Genomic DNA, 19549 nt, shown 5'->3' with positions numbered 1-19549 from the left:
TTCGTGGTTTGTTCCTGGAAACAGTTCCCACGTCAGCTTTTTCTTTGCTTCCTTAACCACGTGCCCCTCCCTCAAGTTGGCTTTGCAGTTTCCAGGCTCCAGTGGGAAGATCACACCCTTCATTGGATGGTCACCACGAGGCCCAGTCACTGTGTTCAACTAAGTCTCATGGGGCCTTTGTTGCTCACCTGCACCTCTTACTATTGGAGACTAGAAGCAGTTGGCTTTTCCAGAATTGCAAGGCCCTGGTTGACATCTTTCCACCCTTTTCCCTTCTGCTTGTAAACTGGCTAATTCTTTCTTGAAGTAAACTTTTTCTCGTGATGCCTCGCCAAAAGCAGCCGGTAACAATCAACACATAGGATTTGTTGTTGTTGTTGATTCCCCTCAAGTCAAAAAGTCAGCAGACATGGAGTTTGCTTTCCGAGTTACCGAGTGAAACAGCCTTACCAGATGTTTTGCTCCGCCTGGCAGGGACCTCAGTTGTCCTGCCAGCTGCACCTGTCTTCTCACTGCTCGCCACCTGGCCACACGCTGAGCCACTGCCATGTACCTAAGGTTTTGGTTACAGGGGCACTGTACTTCAAAGTGCTGATTTGTATATTGGTGAGAATAAGAAAAGCTAACTGGTGACAAAGTCCCAAGTCTCAGTGGATCAGTAGAGTGAGTTTGCTTTCCAGTGATGCAATGGCCAGCAGAGCTCTTACTGATCAGGTGGCCGACCTCTAAGGGGTGACTCAGGGACCCACAGTCCCTCCAGTGTCTTTAACATGTGGCCCCCAGGAGAGTCCCCTGTGGGAGCATTTGTGTGCCGTTTGGAATTGGTGCCCATCACTTCTTCCAACCTTCCCTTGGCCACGGCTTAGCTTGGTCCCAACCTAACTGCAGGGAGGCTGGGGAAATGATGAGCTATGGGCCCAGTAGGTTTGGTAAACACAGCATTGCCTCTGCCACAGTACCACCAAATCACAGGGTTTCTATCCTGTTACTGTTGGTGGCTCCCACAGCCCTCCCTGGAAGAGTTTCAAAGTCCTTCTCAACTTGTTTGTGGCCACTAGTCCAGCCATTTCCCTCCCCAAGCCAGACCTGAGCTCTGGTGGGCAGGCCTCCTCCAGGCTCCTGCCCTCACCTCAGGCCCTGGCCCTAGTACCCTGCCACCTTCCCCTATAGGAGTGACCGCCTTGTGTTTCCTCCTTTCAATGACCTCATCCTTCTGGAAGGAACCCATAGCACTGGGAATCTGCACTCTGCATTGGGGCAATGAAATGCACGACTCTGACCCACTCTGAGGGCAGGAGACAAAGTGAGGTAGGACGCACAGGAGGCCCCCAAACAAGGCCTTGCCAATGGGAGTAACTTCATCAAAAATTCAAGGCCAACGACAACGACAACGCTGTGGCCACGGTTGAGACCTGTCAGCACACTTGAGATTTAGCAGTTTGGAGACAACCTAGAGGGACATTCAGGAGCCCGTGAGGACAGCGCAAAGTGGAAGAATACATTGGAGACAACAGCGTGGTTAGTGGAGGAGTGAGACAGCTGTCCATACCTCACCGCTCAGATCTGTCCCTGCCCCCATGGGCCCAGCTGCCCTGTAGGCACACAAAGGCTGTTGTGGAAGGTCTGTGGCTCACAGCTGCCTGGAGAGGTGTCTGAGGTACCTGCCAGGGGTTTTCACTCTTACCTCCATAACTGCCAAGTGCTTCCTCTGAGGCAGTCTGAAAACTGGTAAACGCTTTTTTTTCCCTTTAGGTTCTAATGAACAAAATGTAAATATAGGCAAAACAATGCAAAATCAAAATGAAACACTCAGAACAAAAGCCACATTTTTACCAGATCTACTTTTATTTCAGAAGGAAGTTTGTATTATAGTATTTACTTTTGTTTATATACAAGTTCTTCACATTTGTGTTTAAAATGCACAGACCTCCCTTAGTTCTCTTGTTCCTGCTTAAATTAGCTGTTATTTTACAATACAAAAAATACCAAAAAATTGCAGTCCTAAATGTATGTATAACACCCACAATCCCCAGCAATGAAATAGTTTACAATACTTACTCCATATTTACATGAGTGTAATAGATGCTAAATTATACATATTAACAAACTAAGCTTGAATCCAAACGAAACCGTAAATAACTATAAAACAAAAACATTTCCAGAGCCAGAATTAGTCAACGAAACAGGCTTCACTAGTGTTTAGAATGTTTTGTGCACAAATTCAGTTACTGAAAGTCAATTCCATTATTGCCTTTAAAAGAGAAGGCGCCAATTTTCCTCTCCACTTCAAAACATCTCCTTGTAGGCAGAGTGTTTGACTCTCATCAAGGGGCAATGTCTCTTGGTGGGCCGGCTATCTAGAAACCACCGCAGTGGCTGAAGCCAAGTTTGGTCAATGGGGTAAACATTTCAGAAGGTAGGCAGGGCGTGCCCTGAGGACAGGAGGCCTCTGCCATCCTGGCTCTGCCCTCAGGATAGCCAATTCTCACAGAAACCACCACAAGGAAAGATCTCCTGGGTTGACAGGGGTGTGAGGCCTTGGATTTTAATTCTAAAATCTATTTTTACATCTAAGTCACTACCCTAGCATTAGCTTAGGTTAGTGTTTAGCAAATACTTGTTGAATGGATGGGTGAATAAATGAAATGGAAGGATCAAAGATGTTCATGAAAACACCACCATGGGCCGGGCGCGGTGGCTCAAGCCTGTAATCTCAGCACTTTGGGAGGTCGAGACGGGCGGATCACGAGGTCAGGAGATCGAGACCATCCTGGCGAACACGGTGAAACCCCGTCTCTACTAAAAAATACAAAAAACTAGCTGGGCGAGGTGGCGGGCGCCTGTGGTCCCAGCTACTCGGGAGGCTGAGGCAGGAGAATGGCGTAAGCCCAGGAGGCGGAGCTTGCAGTGAGCCGAGATCGCGCCACTGCACTCCAGCCTGGGCGACACAGCGAGACTCCGTCTCAAAAAAAAAAAAAAAAAAAAAAAAAGAAAACACCACCATCTCCCAAGCAAGTGAATCAGCCCCTGGCCCCAATACACCCCATTAAATCAAAGGAGCAGGATTTGCACTGGAAGGTAAAATGCCTCTTCCCACCGGCAGTGCCCTGCTCTTTTTATTTCCCAGGTGTCTCCAGTCTTGAATGGCAGGCCTTACCCACGGGTAGTCCAGTACTTTCCTTCTGCTGACAGTCTTCTGTCTAGGACTGCCTTTTCTCCGGGTTAGCTCAGGGGATCTGGGATTGCCTTCTCTCCACACAGGGAGGCGCAGGCTTCTCCCCAGGCTACGTGCAGGGACGGCAGGAGGCGCACAGGAGTTCAGGGTATGTCGAATTCTCCACGGGGAAATGGGAACTATTTATCAACAAACTAGCTCCCTTCTCTCACTCCCAGTTTTCAGTATAATAAACTGATTCCAGGAAATGGTCATTAAAAATTTAGACAAAACTACAAAAAATGGAGAACCCTCCTTTGGAAAGTCTGATTGCCACAGGTTATAGTCTTTGAACTTAAGACTAACAGAAACATTTCTCAGGACAAGACTGCTCATCCCTCACTACCCAGAGTACCAAGAGGCTGCCAGAAAGGGTCATGATGTGCTTGCAGGGCCAAGGGCAGCAGCAGAGATGCCTCTGCCTCCCGAGTCTCCTCAAGCGCTGCCGTTCTGATTCCCTGCCTGATTTTTCATATGACTCTGACAGATGGGTCCTGTTTTAAGAAATACCTAATTGGTGCCAGATGCATCTGAACACATCACACAATGGGGATGCGTTTCTTGGGTTATTCATGTATTGGGGCCTGGCAAGAGGAACTCTCGGAACCTGGATACCCAGCATATGGCACAAAAACATCTTAGATGAAACTCAGACATTGTTATATTTAATAAAAATACATGAAGATTTTTTCTGTTTTATGTACACTCCGAATGTCTGAGCATTCTGGACACTACTGTATAGTTATGTACAAGTGCAAGGTCAGTGTTGTCTTGACTATTTTAATTTATATACAGGCTCTCTTGTGACACGCAACATTGCCAGATGAAAACCCATTCCTTCTTGGTAACAGGCTCCAAGCCCAGCGCCTCTTACTCCCTGCCATTCCCTTTTTCTGCCCTGAGGCCAGAGGAAGCTGTTTGCTGTTGGTTGCAAAGGAGAAGCAGGTGGATTCAGCCGCTTCCCCACTGCTGGAGCAGGATGAAACTTCACTTGCTCCTTCCTTCCTTTTTAAAAATAAACATTATCTTTTAGGAAAAAAAAAAAGACATAACCAGATGGCTGTGGGTCATGGTACATGATATTTCAAGGCATAGGACTAACATGGGGAAGAGACTTCTTTGGCCAAGGAAAACTGGTTCTTTGAACAAACAAAGAGGATCTTCCTTGTGGGAGGACAACGCCCAGGGGCCTCCCTTTTGCCTTGCCGGCGGGGCGGAGTGGGGGGGGCGGGGCGCTGTGGGAATTGGTGGGCCAGTCCACTGCAGGTGGAGTGGGGGGGCGGGGGCGCTGTGGGAATGGATGGGCCAGTCCACTGCAGGTGCTATGGGTGCTGTTTTCTGTAGCAGGGATGGGGGAGCTCATGAGAGGAGGGGTCTTTTCTAGAATGTCTGCTCTTCAACAATAATGTGAAAAAGAAGCTTTATGAGAGGTGAGTCTCAAAGTAGAGGTGTTTTGTGCATCAGATAGTGTTTTATGGTTCAACTTCCTTGAAAACATCTTTCCAGGCAATTCTTCATGGGAGTGGAGCTAGTGTTGGGGAAGAGACAATACTCTCTCTCTAGGCATGGCATTTAAAGGTAAAATGCCACAGTTTTGGCTCTTTTGAGTGTTTCTCCAAATTCACAAACTCGAGCATTGCTGTCCAGCGGTCCATCCCAATAGGGTAATGCCAGAGATCCCAGGTTTTGAAGCAGAAGAGAGCTTCTGGGAGGCGGCCGCGTAATGCCAGAACGGAGCACCATAAATCGGGAAAACACAATTTCCAGGCAGTGCCCTCTGGGAGAGGCGCAGGGGACTGTCCCACTCTCTTAAATCTAAATTTGGTCATTTTCCATTTGGCATAGAGTTTTCCCTCCTCATCCATTTTTTTTCCATGTGCTTTTCATCCTTGTCAGCATTTGCTGCCCTCCTCACAGTCACCACCTTGGTCTGAGAGGGAGGGTGGGTGGGGGGGTGGGTCGAGCCCCTCCTGGGGAAAAGAGGGCAAACAGGTCCTTCTCTAGGCTTTGGGCAGCTTCTGCCTGACAATGGGAGGCTGTCTCTCTCCTGGCATCTGAGTCCACCCCAGCCTAAGGATGAACCACAAGTTCAGAGGAGGCTGCAGGACACACAGCTGCTCTCTGATCCAGGGGTCCCAAGTGTTCTCAGTGCTCTTTTCTGCTCAAGGAAACGTGACATGAATGAGTCCCTTCCTCTGATCACTTATCAGGCCTAGGGTGACATGGGGGTGGGGGCAAGGGGCGCCTTCTTGACAGTGTCCTTTTTGATAATAAAAACAGGAGCTTTCACAGTTCATTCATTTCTGCTTTCCTCTCATCCCTGCTGCTAGGTCAGACGTTCCTTGGGGTAAGAAAATTCTTTCCTGGCTGCAAATCAGATTTTAGAAAAAAAGCAGATTGCCAATGGTAGCTATTTAAATTTTACAAGAATGTAGGAATGCAATTATGTAAAAACTTAGGCTTACTAACTTTCCAATTGCTAGATCTATTTAAAGTCTAGGCACTTAGTGTTGTGTGTATGTATTTGTGTGTGTATGTGAGAGAGGGGGGGGTAAGATGGAGAGGGAGAAGGAGAAGGACAGGCAGAGAGAAAGGAAGAGAGAGTTTCAAATGGATTAAGACTAAATTAATCAAGTTGCTATAGAAAACTACCTGTTATACCAGTTTACATTTGAAGTAACGCTGTTGACCTTGACATTGAAAATAGCCCCCCTTCTATCCTAGCTTGATATGATCAAAAGAGATGGACCATTATCAATTCTCAACTAGAAAAAAAGGTACTCCCTGGAAGAGAGAGAATTGCCTAAATCGTGCAAGAATAAACAGCACATCTTTTAAAAAAGATAGCAGGCTTCAGATGAAAACCAGTTAATTCATCTGACTAGTTTTTAAAAGACCATGTTCAAGAACAACTGATGACGAACATCTACTTGTAAACACTCCATCTTTTGTTTTTTGCAGTTGAGACAGTCCCAAGAACAGTTTTCCACAGTGAACCTGAGTGTCATTCCTAGTTCTCTCACTGGCTCTACACCGGCCTCCTCCAGCAACCATCAGCTCATTCCTGGACCTGTAATTAAATCAAGTATTTCCTATGCAAAAGTAAAAGGTTAGATGCTGGAACACGGATGGGAGAAACCGTCAAAGAAAGCTTGTGGTCATGCAGGTGAGTCAGATGCTTTGAGGGTTTCCAGTCTTCTGCCCCGCACCGCACAGCCGTTTCCCCGCCGTGTCCTTCCCTGCAGACAGCTCTGGTGTGCCACTCACTGGCTCGTGCGCGGGAGAGTCCCTGGTCCCAGCATCAGATGCAGGTCCCAGGCTGTGCAGGGGGCTGCTGCTTCCGGTTTCTCACGGCTCCTGACTTCTCCTTGTACACTATCGGCATCTGCTGAGAAATGTCCACCAGGGCGCTGGCCACAGCAAGACCTTGGGAGAACCACAGAGAGAACATAGGTTGGGAGCAGCTGGCTTTTGTTTTAAAAAATAATTTAAACATTTATTTTGCAATCCCATGATGTAAAACAAACCAAAAAAACACAATAAAAACCCCCAAAAAGGTACACATACACAGGGAAAAGTCTTACTTCCACCCTGACCCTCCCTCTACCTTCCCCTCCATCTGGGTAAATGTTTTCACTAATTTTTATGTATTCTTTCAGTGTGTATTTATGCAAATACAAATACATATTCTTTTCCTTTCCCTACTTTTTACACAAAAGGTGTAGTTTGCTTTTCAGCACATCAACCAAGCAGAATGCTCTGCTTGGTGGTGGGAACATATAAATGAGATTGCAGACGTATGCTAAGTGCCCAATTTCTCCTGCCTGCCTCCAAAAGGAGCCAAGAAACAGCAGCACCCTTTATGAGGAGATTTGGATTCACCCACATCATTCAGTCAGCATTAGTCACTTCCATTCCATACCACGATACAGGCAGGGCAGGCTCTGGGGCCAGGCTTTGGAATAAGCAAGGTTCTTTAACCTCCCCGTGCCTTAGTTCCCTCATTTGTAAAATGGGGATAATAATAGCACAGGGCTAATGTGAAGTCAATGAGTGAACTGACATAAAGTCTTAGTACCTGGCAGGCATAAAATCTTAGTATCTGGCACACAGCAACCAACGATCAATAGCAATTACCCTTAATGCTCATCACTGCCCCGCCGCCCACTTTGCTTTGGCGACTTGCAATCCTGTTTTCCTTCCTGTATTGGTAACAGAGTAATCTGACATCCATTAGGGAAGGCACGGTTCTGGAGGAGCTGGATTCCTAATACACGTGGGAAATGGCCAGTGCAGGCTCGGAGCCCTGCTGAGACCTGCCAGGAGCTGTGTTAGTGGAGCGTGTTACTCACCTTGCTGAGCCTGTGAAGGGGAGTGGGGGTGGGGGTAGACAGCTGTAAGTGCCTGGCACATAGTGGGGAATGCTCTAGGAGTCCAGAAAATGGCACCACTTAAAAGAGGGGGTACAGAAAGGGCAGCAAAGACGGCCCCACTGTTGGGTGAGTCTCAAGCAGTGAACAGACCTTTATTAGGTGTTTTGGGTGGTTGGGGCACATCAGGCAAAGGCTGGAGCAGGAAAGGCTACAGGGCTGCACACCTGTCACCTCGCTGCCCCAGCCACCACCCTGCCTTCAGGGAGCATCAGCCACTGTTTGCTGGGCTGGGTGGTGGCAGGAGACACAAATTACACTTGAATGACAGATCAGAGAGTTGTCCTGGCCTCAACATGGGAAGGCCGAGTTAGGGGCTCAACTCACAGGAATCCCTAGGTGAGATGAAGACAATGAATCCTGGCCGAGCCATGCAGAAAGGCCTCCCTTGTGAAGATACCACAGATCCTAACCGTTCTAAAGCTGGGCTGGAGGATCTTCTGGGTCTGAGGGTGCACTGAAGGGACAGTGGAGCTCAGGGCCTGGACCAGTATCCTGAGGCAGCCTTTCCACCAGACACAGGGTTCTCTCTGGCTAAGGTAACCCTGACCTCAGAATCATCTCAACTGAAAGTTGTCTAAAATGATCACATTGAGGCATCCTCCAAGCACTCTGTAATTAAGCGAGATACTTTCAAAACTGTATTCCATATTTTCTGTCTTCAAAATAGGAGTTTATATAATTACGATTCATATATTTGATGGAGAAGTGTCACATGCATTGGTAAAATATTATGTAGTAGGCTGTAAAAATGTTTAAGATAGTTATATGAAAAAAGCAGAATAAAAATTAGATCTATACAATCATTTCAACTAAATTGCTGGTCAGGGCTGGAAAGAACACAGAACAATGAAAATTGGAGGGTTGTGGGACAGCTGTGCGTGGATTTTCAGACGTTTCCTTTATGTTATCGTTGTGTTTGTACCTTATATTTAAAACAGAGAAAAAGCAAAAGAAATGCAGGAGGGCTAGAAATACCAGTTGAAGAAACACCAGCCCAGGGCAGATGGCTGGAAGTTGTGGAGTGGAGAAGGCGACCGAGGAAGAGCATGCAGAGTGAAGGGAGCACGCCCAGATTCAGGGGTAGGACAGGGCAAAGGAGACAGGGAAAGAGCAGCAGAGGCAAAGGGGGACCAGAAACTCCGACAGCAAAGGAAGGTGTGCTCAGAGGCATCCACGAGCACTGAGAGGCTGGGGAGGCAGGAACGCTGAGGAGGTCCCGGGACGTCCCCCCAGGAAGGGATGATGACCTTGGGAAAACAGTTTTGGGCATATAGATGAAAATGGGATTATCTCACTGAATCCTTGCCATGGCATGGGCAGGCACTGTTGATTATCACCTTCATAACCTTGTTCTCTAGGAAAGGGAAGTATCCCATGCTTAGCTCCCTCACATGTTTAGAAGGTGTCTGTCGCTGGCCCGTATCTACTCACCTGACTGCCCAGGAGGAGGGATGCCACCCAGGCCTCGAGGGAGCCTCACAAACACAGAGAGGACAGCGGCTTTGTTGCCAAAACATGGCTCCAGTGCAATGGGTTTGGGAACAGTCTGGCGGAAGAAAACAAAATTACCTAAAGTGATAAGCTTTAACGTACACGGACAACTTAACGGTCATTGGTGCTTATAAGAACCATCAATTTTAGGTCTATAAAAAAGGTACATTGCAGTTTTTAAGAAAACAAAAAAGGGCAGGTGAGAGCTAACAGTACTCTCTGAGCACCAGTGACAGGGGTGGTACTGCTTGCTACCTTCCACTGAGGTCTCACAGTCTGCTGCCAAAGGGTTGCATGAACTGGAGGGAAGGGGTCATGCCAAGTGGGTTTCTCCTGGATGCTGTACTTTCGCTCGATTTGAAATTCTAACTCAGAATTGTAGGTCACAGGAATGGCAGTGGTGAGTGCTTGGTAGATTTGTCAGATAGTTCTGCATACCTGGCTCAAACACAGATGCAGATATTATGGAGACTTAAAAAACATTCTATTTTGTCTGTCCTTTAGACACTAAGTAGACAAGCCTGCTGGATATAAAAGCTTGTAAAAGCTGGGTGGCTGACCAAGTGGATTCTTTGTCTATTCTCTGGATGCATTTGGCTCTGGAAAATATGTCTTCATCTTCTGTTGGAGCCTTTAGATGAGATTTGTCCCCTATATTAGTTTCTTCTCTTTTTCTTTTCTTTCTTTCTTTTATTTTTTAAAGACTAGAAATGGGGTCTCACTATATTGTCCAGGCAGGTCTTGAACTGCTGAGCTCAAGCGGTCCTCCCACCTCAGCCTCCCAAAGTGTTGGGATTAAAGGTGTGACCTACTGCACCCAGCTTATATTAGTGTAACAGACTACTGCAAACTTAGTTGCTTAAAACAACACACACTTATTATCTCATAGCCTTAGAGGTCAGAAGTCCCAGCAAGCTCTGTAGCGTTCTCTGTTCATGTCTTCCATGAGTTCTGGGGAATAATCAGCTGTCTCCTGAGGTCTCCCAGGCTGAAGTCAAGTTGTCAGCTGGGTGGGACTCTCCTCTGGAGACTCTGGGGAAGACTCTGCTTTGAAACGCATTCAGGGCTTACGTAGTGGCTCACACCTGTAATCCCAGCACTTTGGGAGACCCAGGAGGGAGGATCCCTTGAGCCCAAGAGCCATGATCTTGCCACTGCACTCCAGTGTGGGTGACATAGCCAGACTCTGTCTCACAAAAACAGAAAAACTTCTGTGGCCCCTCCATCTCTAAACCAGGGATGGTGTATCAAGTCCTTCTCATGTTTCCAATCTCTCTGGCTTCCTCTTCTGCCACCCACCATAGAAACTCTCTGTATCTTAAAGTCACCTCCCTTGTTTCATTACATCTGCAAAATCCCTCTTGTAGTACCTAGAGTAGTATGTGACTGAATAAACATGGGACGGAAATCTTGGGGGCCACCTTTAGAATTCTGCTGATTACATCCACAAATATGTCATCAATTTCTTCAATTTGGTTGAAGAAAATAATTTCCAGTTCCACTCTACTGTGGCACAAGGAACTGACTAGATGGGTGAATGGCAGAGGCAGGGAGATCAGTTATGAAGTAACTGCAAGAATCTAGGTGAGAGACAGTGGTGGCCTAGATCAAGTGGGAACAGTGGCAGAGGTGGGACACAGTGGCTGGGTAACATTTTTGAAGACGGAGTCAAGATTTGCTGATTGGCTGTCCAATGAGAATATGACATCGAGAACGAGACAAGAACAATTCCATGATTTTGGCTTGAGCAACTAGGGTGATGAAGGTGTTATGAGCTGAATGGTGGAAGGTATGTCAGAGAAGCAAGCCTGAGAAATAAACATCCAAAGCTCAGCATGTTAAGATATCCAAGTGGGGACACTGAGTAGCCAACTGATGTTTGGGTTGGAGGCTCATGGGAGCAGTCTGGGTGAGAGGATCATGGTGCTTAAACCTGTGATAGTAAAGATCACTGAAGGAGTGGGTATAAAAGACACAAGAAGGGGACAAAGACAGGGCCTGATGCACACCACTGTCAAAAGATGAGGAGGACTGAGTCAAGACCACTGAGCAAGAACAGCTAGAAGGCAAGTGTGTGGTGTCCTGGAAGAAAATCAAGGAAGTGTTTTAAGGAGCAACTAACTGTGTCATATGCTGCTGACATATACCATGTTGTTCAATACTTTAGGCTTGTCTATTTTTTAATCCCACAAATATTATTTTACCAGGACAATGTTTGTTTAGATTTATATACATTATTATATTTTTATTTACTCACTATTCTTTCTTACTAAAACGTTAGTCTATCCTCCTGGGGGTAATTTTCCTTCATTTTAGCACATCCTTTAGACATTTCTTTTGTGCAGGTATGCTGGTGGCAAATTCTCAATTTTTCTTCTAATTTGAAGATACCTTTATTTCATCCTCGTTCTCAGAAGGTACTTACTGGGCACACTACACTATTCTAGGTTGGGAGCTCTCTTTCAGTACTTCGAAGACATTCTCCCACTCTCTTCTAACTTCTGAGAAGTCAGCAGTCAGCTTGTCATTCCTTAGAAGGTGATCTTTTCCCCCTTTTTTTTTTTTTTGAGATAAGAGGTACTCTGTCACCCAGGCTGGAGTACAGTGGTGTAATCTCAGCTCACTGTGACCTCTGCCTTCTAGGTTCAAATGATTCTCATGCCTCAGCCTCCCAAGTAGCTGGGATTACAGATGCGCGCCACCATGCCTGGCTAATTTTTGTATTTTTAGTAGAGACGGGGTTTCACCATGTTGGCCAGGCTGGTCTTGAACTCCTGACCTCAAGTGATCCACCCACCTCGGCCTCCCAAAGTGCTGGAATTACAGGTGTGAGCCACCACACCCGGCCTCTTTTCCCATTTTTAACAAAAATTGTGGTAAAATACACATAACATTTACCATCTTGACCATTTAAAAATGTACAGTTCAGTGGTATTAAGTATATTCACATTGTTGTGCAACCATCATTACCATCCATCTCCAGAACTCTCTTCATCTTGTAAAACTCAAACTTTGTACCTATTAAACACTAACTCCCCATTTCTCCCCGCTCCCAGCCCCTGGGAACCACTGTTTTACTTCCTGTCTTTATGAACTTGACTACTACAAGTGTATCTCTTAAAAGTGTAATCATACAATGTTTATTTTTTTGTTTCTAGCGTTATTTAGCATTGTAGCATGGGTCAGTTTGCTCCCTTTGGAAGGCTGGATAACATTCCATTGGATGCTTAGACCACGTTGTGCTTATCCATTCATCCATCCATGGACACTTGGGCTGCTTCCACTTTTTGGCTACTGTGAATAATGCTGCCAAGATATGTCTTTAAGACTCTGCTTTCAGTTCTTCTATGTATAAACCCAGATTGCCAGATCATATATAAATCTATTTTTAATTCTGGGGGGAACAGTGGTACTGTTTTCCACAGAGGCTCCATCACTTTATACTTCCATCAACAGTGCACTAAGGTTCCAGTTTCTCCACGTTGTATGTGATACTTCTCTGGCTGATTTTAAGATGTTCTCTTTGTCTTTGGAGTTACACAATTTCATTATGAGAAATCCAACTAGTTTTCTTTCCTTCCTGCCTTCCCTCTTTCTTTCTTTAATCATGCTTACAATATGTTTTGCTTCTGGAATCTGTATATTCATGTTTTCCATCGGTTCTGGAAAGCTATCATCCCTGAATATTGCCTCTCCTTTGTTCTGGGATTCTGGAAATACATGAGTTGGATCTTCTCATTCTATCCTCCATATTCTTAGTATCTATCGTACTTTCTATCTCCTTGTCTCTCTGAGCTGCATTCTGTGTACTTTTTTCAGATTCATCTTCCACTTCGTAAATTCTCTCATGTTTCATATGCTGTTTAACATAGTAAACTGAGTTTATTTAAAAAATTTCAATGAGTGTATTTTTCATTTCTAGAAGTTCCATTTGGTTCTTCTTCAGCTCCGCTTGGCCATACTTGACTCTCATCTTTTATGATTTCATCTTTTATTTCTCTAAACATTTCATACACAGTTACATTATATTCTTTATATTTCAATTCTAACATTTGGAGTCCTGTCCACATCAATCTTCTGTTGTTTCTGCTATTCTTATTTATGGTGGCTTGCCTCTTCTTGTCCCTGGTGATCTTTAATTACTTCATCTTGGTCTGTGGGACTCCAACAGCGCTGAATTGAAGATGTTTTTCTACAGAGAGGATTTCCATATATTCAGGTGGGCATCATGGTGTTTACCATCTGGAACCACTTAGGACAAATCATGGTTCTGGTTTTGGTTTATGGTTTGTTCTTTTTAGGGTAGGGAAGGAGACTATTGCCTGATTTTACCTATTTCCTGTGAGCTCAGTAACATTTTAAATAAGTATGTTTTATTCAAGATATATAGCTATTTCTCTAGTGTATCTTAAATATTCCATCATTTTGCCCAAGGAGAAAGTCTTACCATTTTCTTCATCCTTTTGGGGAGGCAGGTGATAAATATTTTCCATACAGTGTTAATACATAGTGTATTATCATTTTTCTGTTTAAAAAATTCCCCCAAATATAAAGAACAATGGGCTGGGCAGAGTGGTTCACGCCTGTAATCCCAGCACTTTGGGAGGCCGAGGCGGGCGGATTGCTGGAAGTTAGGAGTTCGAGACCAGCCTGGCCAAGATGGCGAAACCCCGTCTCTACTAAAAATACAAAAATCAGCTGGGCATGGTTGCACACGTCTGTAATCCCAGCAACTCAGGAGGCTAGGGCAGGAGAATCGCTTGAACTCGGGAGGTGGACTGCAGTGAGCCGAGACTGCGCCACTGCGCTCCAGCCTGTGTGACACAGCGAGACTCTGTCTCAAAAAAAAAAAAAAAAAAAGAAAAAGAAAAAGAAAAAAAAGAAAAATGATTCAATGCTCAATGTAGTTATTTTCAAATAAAAGTTTTGTATGCCACAGAATACTTAAAAGAAAATCAGACAAATCATTTATATTTTAAAATCCCCTGAACACAAGACTGCTCAGTGACATGAAACAAAGACTGAAAAACAAAAGCAAAAGAATACCCAACAACTTTATTGTTTTAGCTTATTGTTAAAAAGAAAGAGAGGAAAAAAAGGAGATAATGGAATAAGGCTTTTGCCTCTCTGGTTTCCCAGACTTAGGAGCCTAAGTTTTAAAAAGTCAAGTTATAGGGACTACTGAGTCACATTCTCACCTTTATACTCCCCCCAATAAGATCAGGAGGCTCCTCATCTGTTTCCAAGGCGACATTTACGGAGGCAAAGGGACGGCTGGCCATCTGTTGCATCTCTCGAAGAAGTTGCTGATAAATAATACGGCAAAGTCATTAATGGAATGAGTACTGAGGGGCTTTTATTAGTGAATGCTACATGTTAAAAATACCTCATCTTCCCTGATTCAAACAAATCAAGTCCAAAATGATACTTTTTAGACTGCATATTAGATAACATTAGGAATTATTAAATTTTGTTGGATGTGATAACACCATTGTTCTTGTATTTTTAAAAAACCCCTGTTAGAGATACTTATTCAAGTACTATGTTTATTGTAGCACTATTTACAATAGCAAAGACTTAGAACCAACCCAAATGCCCATCAATGATAGACTGGATAAAGAAAACATGGCACATATACACCATGGAATACTATGCGGCCTTAAAAAAAATGAGTTCATATCCTTTGCAGAGACATGGATGAAGCTGGAAGTCATCAGTCTCAGCAAATTAACACAGGAACAGAAAACCAAATATTGCATGTCCTCACTCTTAAGTGGGAGCTGAACCATGAGAACACATGGACACAGGGAAGGGAACATCACACACTGGGGCCTGTTGCGGGGGGTGGGGGGGCAAGGGGAGCGAGAGCATTAGGACAAATACCAAATGCATGCAGGGCTTAAAACCTAGATGACAGGTTGATAGGTGCAGCAAACCACCATGGCACATGTATACCTATGTAACAAATCTGCAAGTTCTGCACATGTATCCCAGAACTTAAAGTAAAATAAGAAAATAATGATAAAAATAAAAGTACTGTGGATGTAATGCTATGATGTTGACTTGTCAAATACATAAAATGGTATGGCCCTATCTCCTCGTCTTTCTACTACTAAAGTCAGGCTTGCTTTCTTCCTACTGAAACTTGCACCAATAACTCACACAACACAAAAACCCATGCCTCATTATATGGCAGATAGGAACGGAGCGAACCCTCCTTTAGAGAGGTGGTATAAGCTAAAAACAAACAAATGTGAAATTTTGCAGAGTAGAGGGACAAACAGGGGCACTGGATTTAGGGAGGCTTGATGTGAACTCCTGCTCCAATAGTCTACAGCTGTGTGACCTTAAGAAAGGTGTTTGAAGTCTCTGGGCATCAGTGTCCTCCCTCTGAAATGTGTTCCTATCCCATAACGTTGTCACTGGGATCAAATGAGATACTATAGCACAGCGCCTAGCACATGGTGAACGGCCTTTCACACATCATTAAGGACATTAGAGATCTTCTGGGCATGATGTTCGCTTTGAGGTTATGCCTTGGGAGACAAGTAGGCCTTACTTCAAATTGCCTTCTTGGAACTACTGTAGGAGACAGAATCTTGGCCTGGATAGATATGGCTCTGTTCTAGAAGGGCATTTTTATGATAAGTATTTTCTTTTCTTTTTTTTTTGAGACAGAGTCTCGCTCTGTCGCCCAGGCTGGAGTGCAGTGGCCGGATCTCAGCTCACTGCAAGCTCTGCCTCCCGGGTTTATGCCATTCTCCTGCCTCAGCCTCTCGAGTAGCTGGGACTACAGGCGCCCGCCACCTCGCCCGGCTAGTTTTTTGTATTTTTTAGTAGAGACGGGGTTTCACCATGTTAGCCAGGATGGTCTCAATCTCCTGACCTCGTGATCCGCCCGACTCGGCCTCCCAAAGTGCTGGGATTACAGGCTTGAGCCACCGTGCCCGGCCAAGTATTTTCTTAAAATACCAACATTCTTACATTTTATAAAACTGTAGGTCCATTTACTCAACTAAAAAATGCAGCAATGCTCCTCTGGGGTCTGTGCTATTCTAAGTGCTGGGGTCACAATAAGACAGGGTTCAGGAGACAACGTGTGTAAAAGCACTTAAAACGGGGGCTGGTGTGTAGCAAGGACTAAACAGCGTCAGCCGCTACTATTATTGTTTTTAAAAATAATATCAAATAATTGCTTCTACAATTTTTGAGAGGGAATAAATAATGACTGACATTTTAAAAATGATGAAATATATTCTGAATGGTCAGCTTCACAGTTACAGAGAAATTCCAAATCACAAGGGTAAAAGCATAGTTTATTAGATGATCAACTCCATACTAAACATATATATATATATATTTTTTAACCTTTTTCCTATAGGCTGTGCATCTTACTTTCTCTCATGCATGTTACAATTTCCAGTTGATTGTTTAGCTTCTGTGTTATTCATTTATTTCTGACATACTTAAGCCTTCATTTTTATGCAGACAAATCTCTACTATACTGTTTTAATAACTTTATACAAAAATAATAATTTTGTTTCCTTTCCAATAGTAACAATACTTCTTAGTGCCCTTTCACTTAGTGCACAGTCTAGAACATCCAGCACAAAGGTGAGTGACTGCAGGATTACAAGAAGATAACGAACTTGGGCTGTGAAGACAGAAGTCCCTAGTTAAGGCTGTGAAGACAGAAGTCCCAGAAGTCCCTTGTTAAAGCCTCGTACTCCCTCTTAGTTAACTATGTGATGTTAAGTTACTTCACCTTTCTGAGCCTCAGCTCATCCATAAAACACAGCTAGTGACAATACCTATTTCATAGGTTTGAGATGAGGATTAATCTATGTAAAACCACTTAGAGCTCAGTGCCTGGAATTTTGAAATGCTCAGATGTCAGCTCTTGTTAAAACTAACTTGTCTGGATACAACCTCTGGTGTTTGTTTGTTTTACCATGAGTGATGCTGGTTATCCACATAGTCTTCATAGTGTTAAAAAGGTATTTTTGATTTTACTGTGAGTTTTGTTTTCAAATTAGGAATGGGTATTGAGTTTTAATAAAGGACGAAATGATTACTTGGCCTCTAGGAAGAATTCAGGTGTTATTTTTTCCCCATTGATAGGATATATTCTTTTTTTCACATGATATAATAGGTTTTCTAATACTAAGTGACTCTTCCATTACACTGCAATTAGACTGCTGCACATACATTCACCATGCGGCTGGCCTTTATATTTTGGTGCTGCCTTTGTCAGGTTTTGGTACCAAGATTTCTGTGTATAAAATCATTCAGACTCTTTCGAGCTTTCCATCTGTTCCTTTGCTTTACAGATTTTAGAAACAATTAATTCTCATAAGCACTCAGGGAGGAACAGGCTATCATTATCTCCATAAGCTCATCTCAACCTTGAAACTCCCTGGGTCTAATGTTTTTCTTGGAGAGAGTAGCACTTAGACAAAGTTTTCAACTCCTTTCTTGGTTACTGGTTTACTGTGGCTTCTTACTCCTTACTCCACTGTGAATAAATATACATTTAAATTAAATTGAAAATATAATTTTTTCAGAACATCATGTAATTCCTTAGGATTTTAAAGTGTATCAGTAATACAGCTATCTAAAAAACCCTTTGAATATGTTATCCCCTGAATTAAAACCTAATAATAAAGTGTGTGCAACATTCCCTCTATGATAACATCATCTTTATGTGGGTCAGAAAAGGTGGTACTGTGGCCCACAACAAGAGGCCCTTATCCTGGAGCCTGTCTTAAGCCTATTCAGACATGAACGTCCTGTAAACAGTGCTGAATGCTTGTGAGCTGTGATTTTAGATACTTCCCTTCTCTTCTAACTCTTATCTATAAATAAATTTTTATGTAGAAAAAGGCATGAGGAGATCCAAAAAAAACCCCAGACAGCTTCTTTGTCTAGCTCTTATATACAGGGGAGCATTTCCATTAGCAACAATGCAACAGGCATGACTAAATGAAAGGCAAAGTAATGATGCAAGTGAAAATTGCCATAAACAAAGTTTTTATGTTGTAATTATTTTAATGGTGGTTATTTTTTTAAAAATATTTATTTATTTATTTATTATTTCAATAGGTTTTTGGGGAACAGGTGGAGTTTGGTTATATGAATAAGTTCTTTAGTGGTGATTTCTGAGATTCTGGTGCACCTATCACCCGAGCAGTGTACACTGTACCCAATGTGTAGTATTTTATCCCTCACCCCCCTCCCACTCTTTCCCCCGAGTCCCCAAAGTCCATTGTATCATTCTTATGCCTTTGCATCCTCAGGGCTTAGTTCCCACTTGTAAGTGAGAATATATGAAGTTTGATTTTCCATTCCTGAATTACTTCACTTAGAATACTGGTCTCCAATTCCACCCAGGTTGCTGCAAATGTATATAAATATATATATACACACTACACTACCCCCCCCATTTTCTTTATCCACTCATTGATTGATGGGCATTTGATATGTTGTAATTTTCAACCAAGTTTATGTATTTAAATTTGTCAACTGTAAATGTTTGCTTGACTTACTACTTTTGGAATGAAGCTCTGGAAACAAATCAAGACTTACTAAAAAATAAAATTCAAGTGGAAAACTTGACTACACACACATTTATCTTTCCTTGAAAAATGAAAAATTTTTGAGATGCTTAAATGGCTGACTTCCCTCTTCCATGAAAAGTTCTTGTGAAGGTGGTGCCTAATCATATGGTGGCTGGGCTGTGCTAATAAGCCCTTGGATCTCTGGCCTCAGTCAGGACTTGGGTTCTGGTCGGAAGGATAAAACTGGCATTTCTAAGTCAACACCAGAGTTTCCTTTTAGGAAGGTAAGACCGTGTGGTGCAGAACTAATTACACTTTATGTAGCACTCATCTAAGTTTACTGACCATATGCTGTGGAACCATGGATTGCAGAAAGCGCTGCATTATTCCTGCCGTGGAGATGTCTGTCTGTCCATTATCACTGAATAGCTAAAACCCACTTGCTTAAGAGAAAAATAAAGAAAAAAACCTCTTCCAGAGATTCTTTAATCTTTACTCACTGAGGCTTACCTCTCTACGTCTGGAGGCCCAACAACTTTGTTTGATCTTCCAAACCACAGCAGCCACCAGGAGCAAAGAGAGGAAACAACTGTGAGAAAGCAAAGTACTGAGTTATTATCCCAGCCCCCAGAATCAGCACCCATCGTTGCCCACACCACAGGCCAGGCAGTGAAAACAGCTCCCAAATGCCACCTCTGGGCTCCCTTCTGATGCTTTGTCACAACAATGTGCTGGCTCAGGAGGCAATGAGTGAGACAACTTCGGTGAGCCAGGCTTCCTAGCCAGGCCTCTAGACTGTACTGTTCCCACGTGGTACTCAGAGAGAGCCCTGACCTTCCACTCGGCCTTTATCA

At 43.8% G+C, this 19549-nt stretch overlaps 1 protein-coding gene across 1 annotated transcript in view; it reads right to left on the bottom strand.

The window, feature by feature from the left end:
* Positions 1-4544: 4544 nt before the first annotated feature.
* Positions 4545-19549, bottom strand: part of ATRN (attractin) — a 123903-nt gene continuing 108898 nt past the window's right edge. Inside the window, exons 25-28 of the mRNA XM_011974926.1 lie at positions 19206-19284; positions 14337-14444; positions 9079-9193; positions 4545-6640 (exon numbers count right to left, since the gene is read on the bottom strand). Coding sequence (XP_011830316.1) covers positions 6516-6640; positions 9079-9193; positions 14337-14444; positions 19206-19284 — 427 coding nt within the window. The 3' untranslated portion in view covers positions 4545-6515. The remainder of the gene's footprint in view (positions 6641-9078; positions 9194-14336; positions 14445-19205; positions 19285-19549) is intronic.

Source organism: Mandrillus leucophaeus, unplaced genomic scaffold (genome assembly GCF_000951045.1).
Source record: "Mandrillus leucophaeus isolate KB7577 unplaced genomic scaffold, Mleu.le_1.0 Scaffold101, whole genome shotgun sequence".
Classification (NCBI taxonomy): Eukaryota; Metazoa; Chordata; class Mammalia; order Primates; family Cercopithecidae; genus Mandrillus; species Mandrillus leucophaeus.
This window is presented reverse-complemented; position numbering and strand designations above follow the sequence as displayed.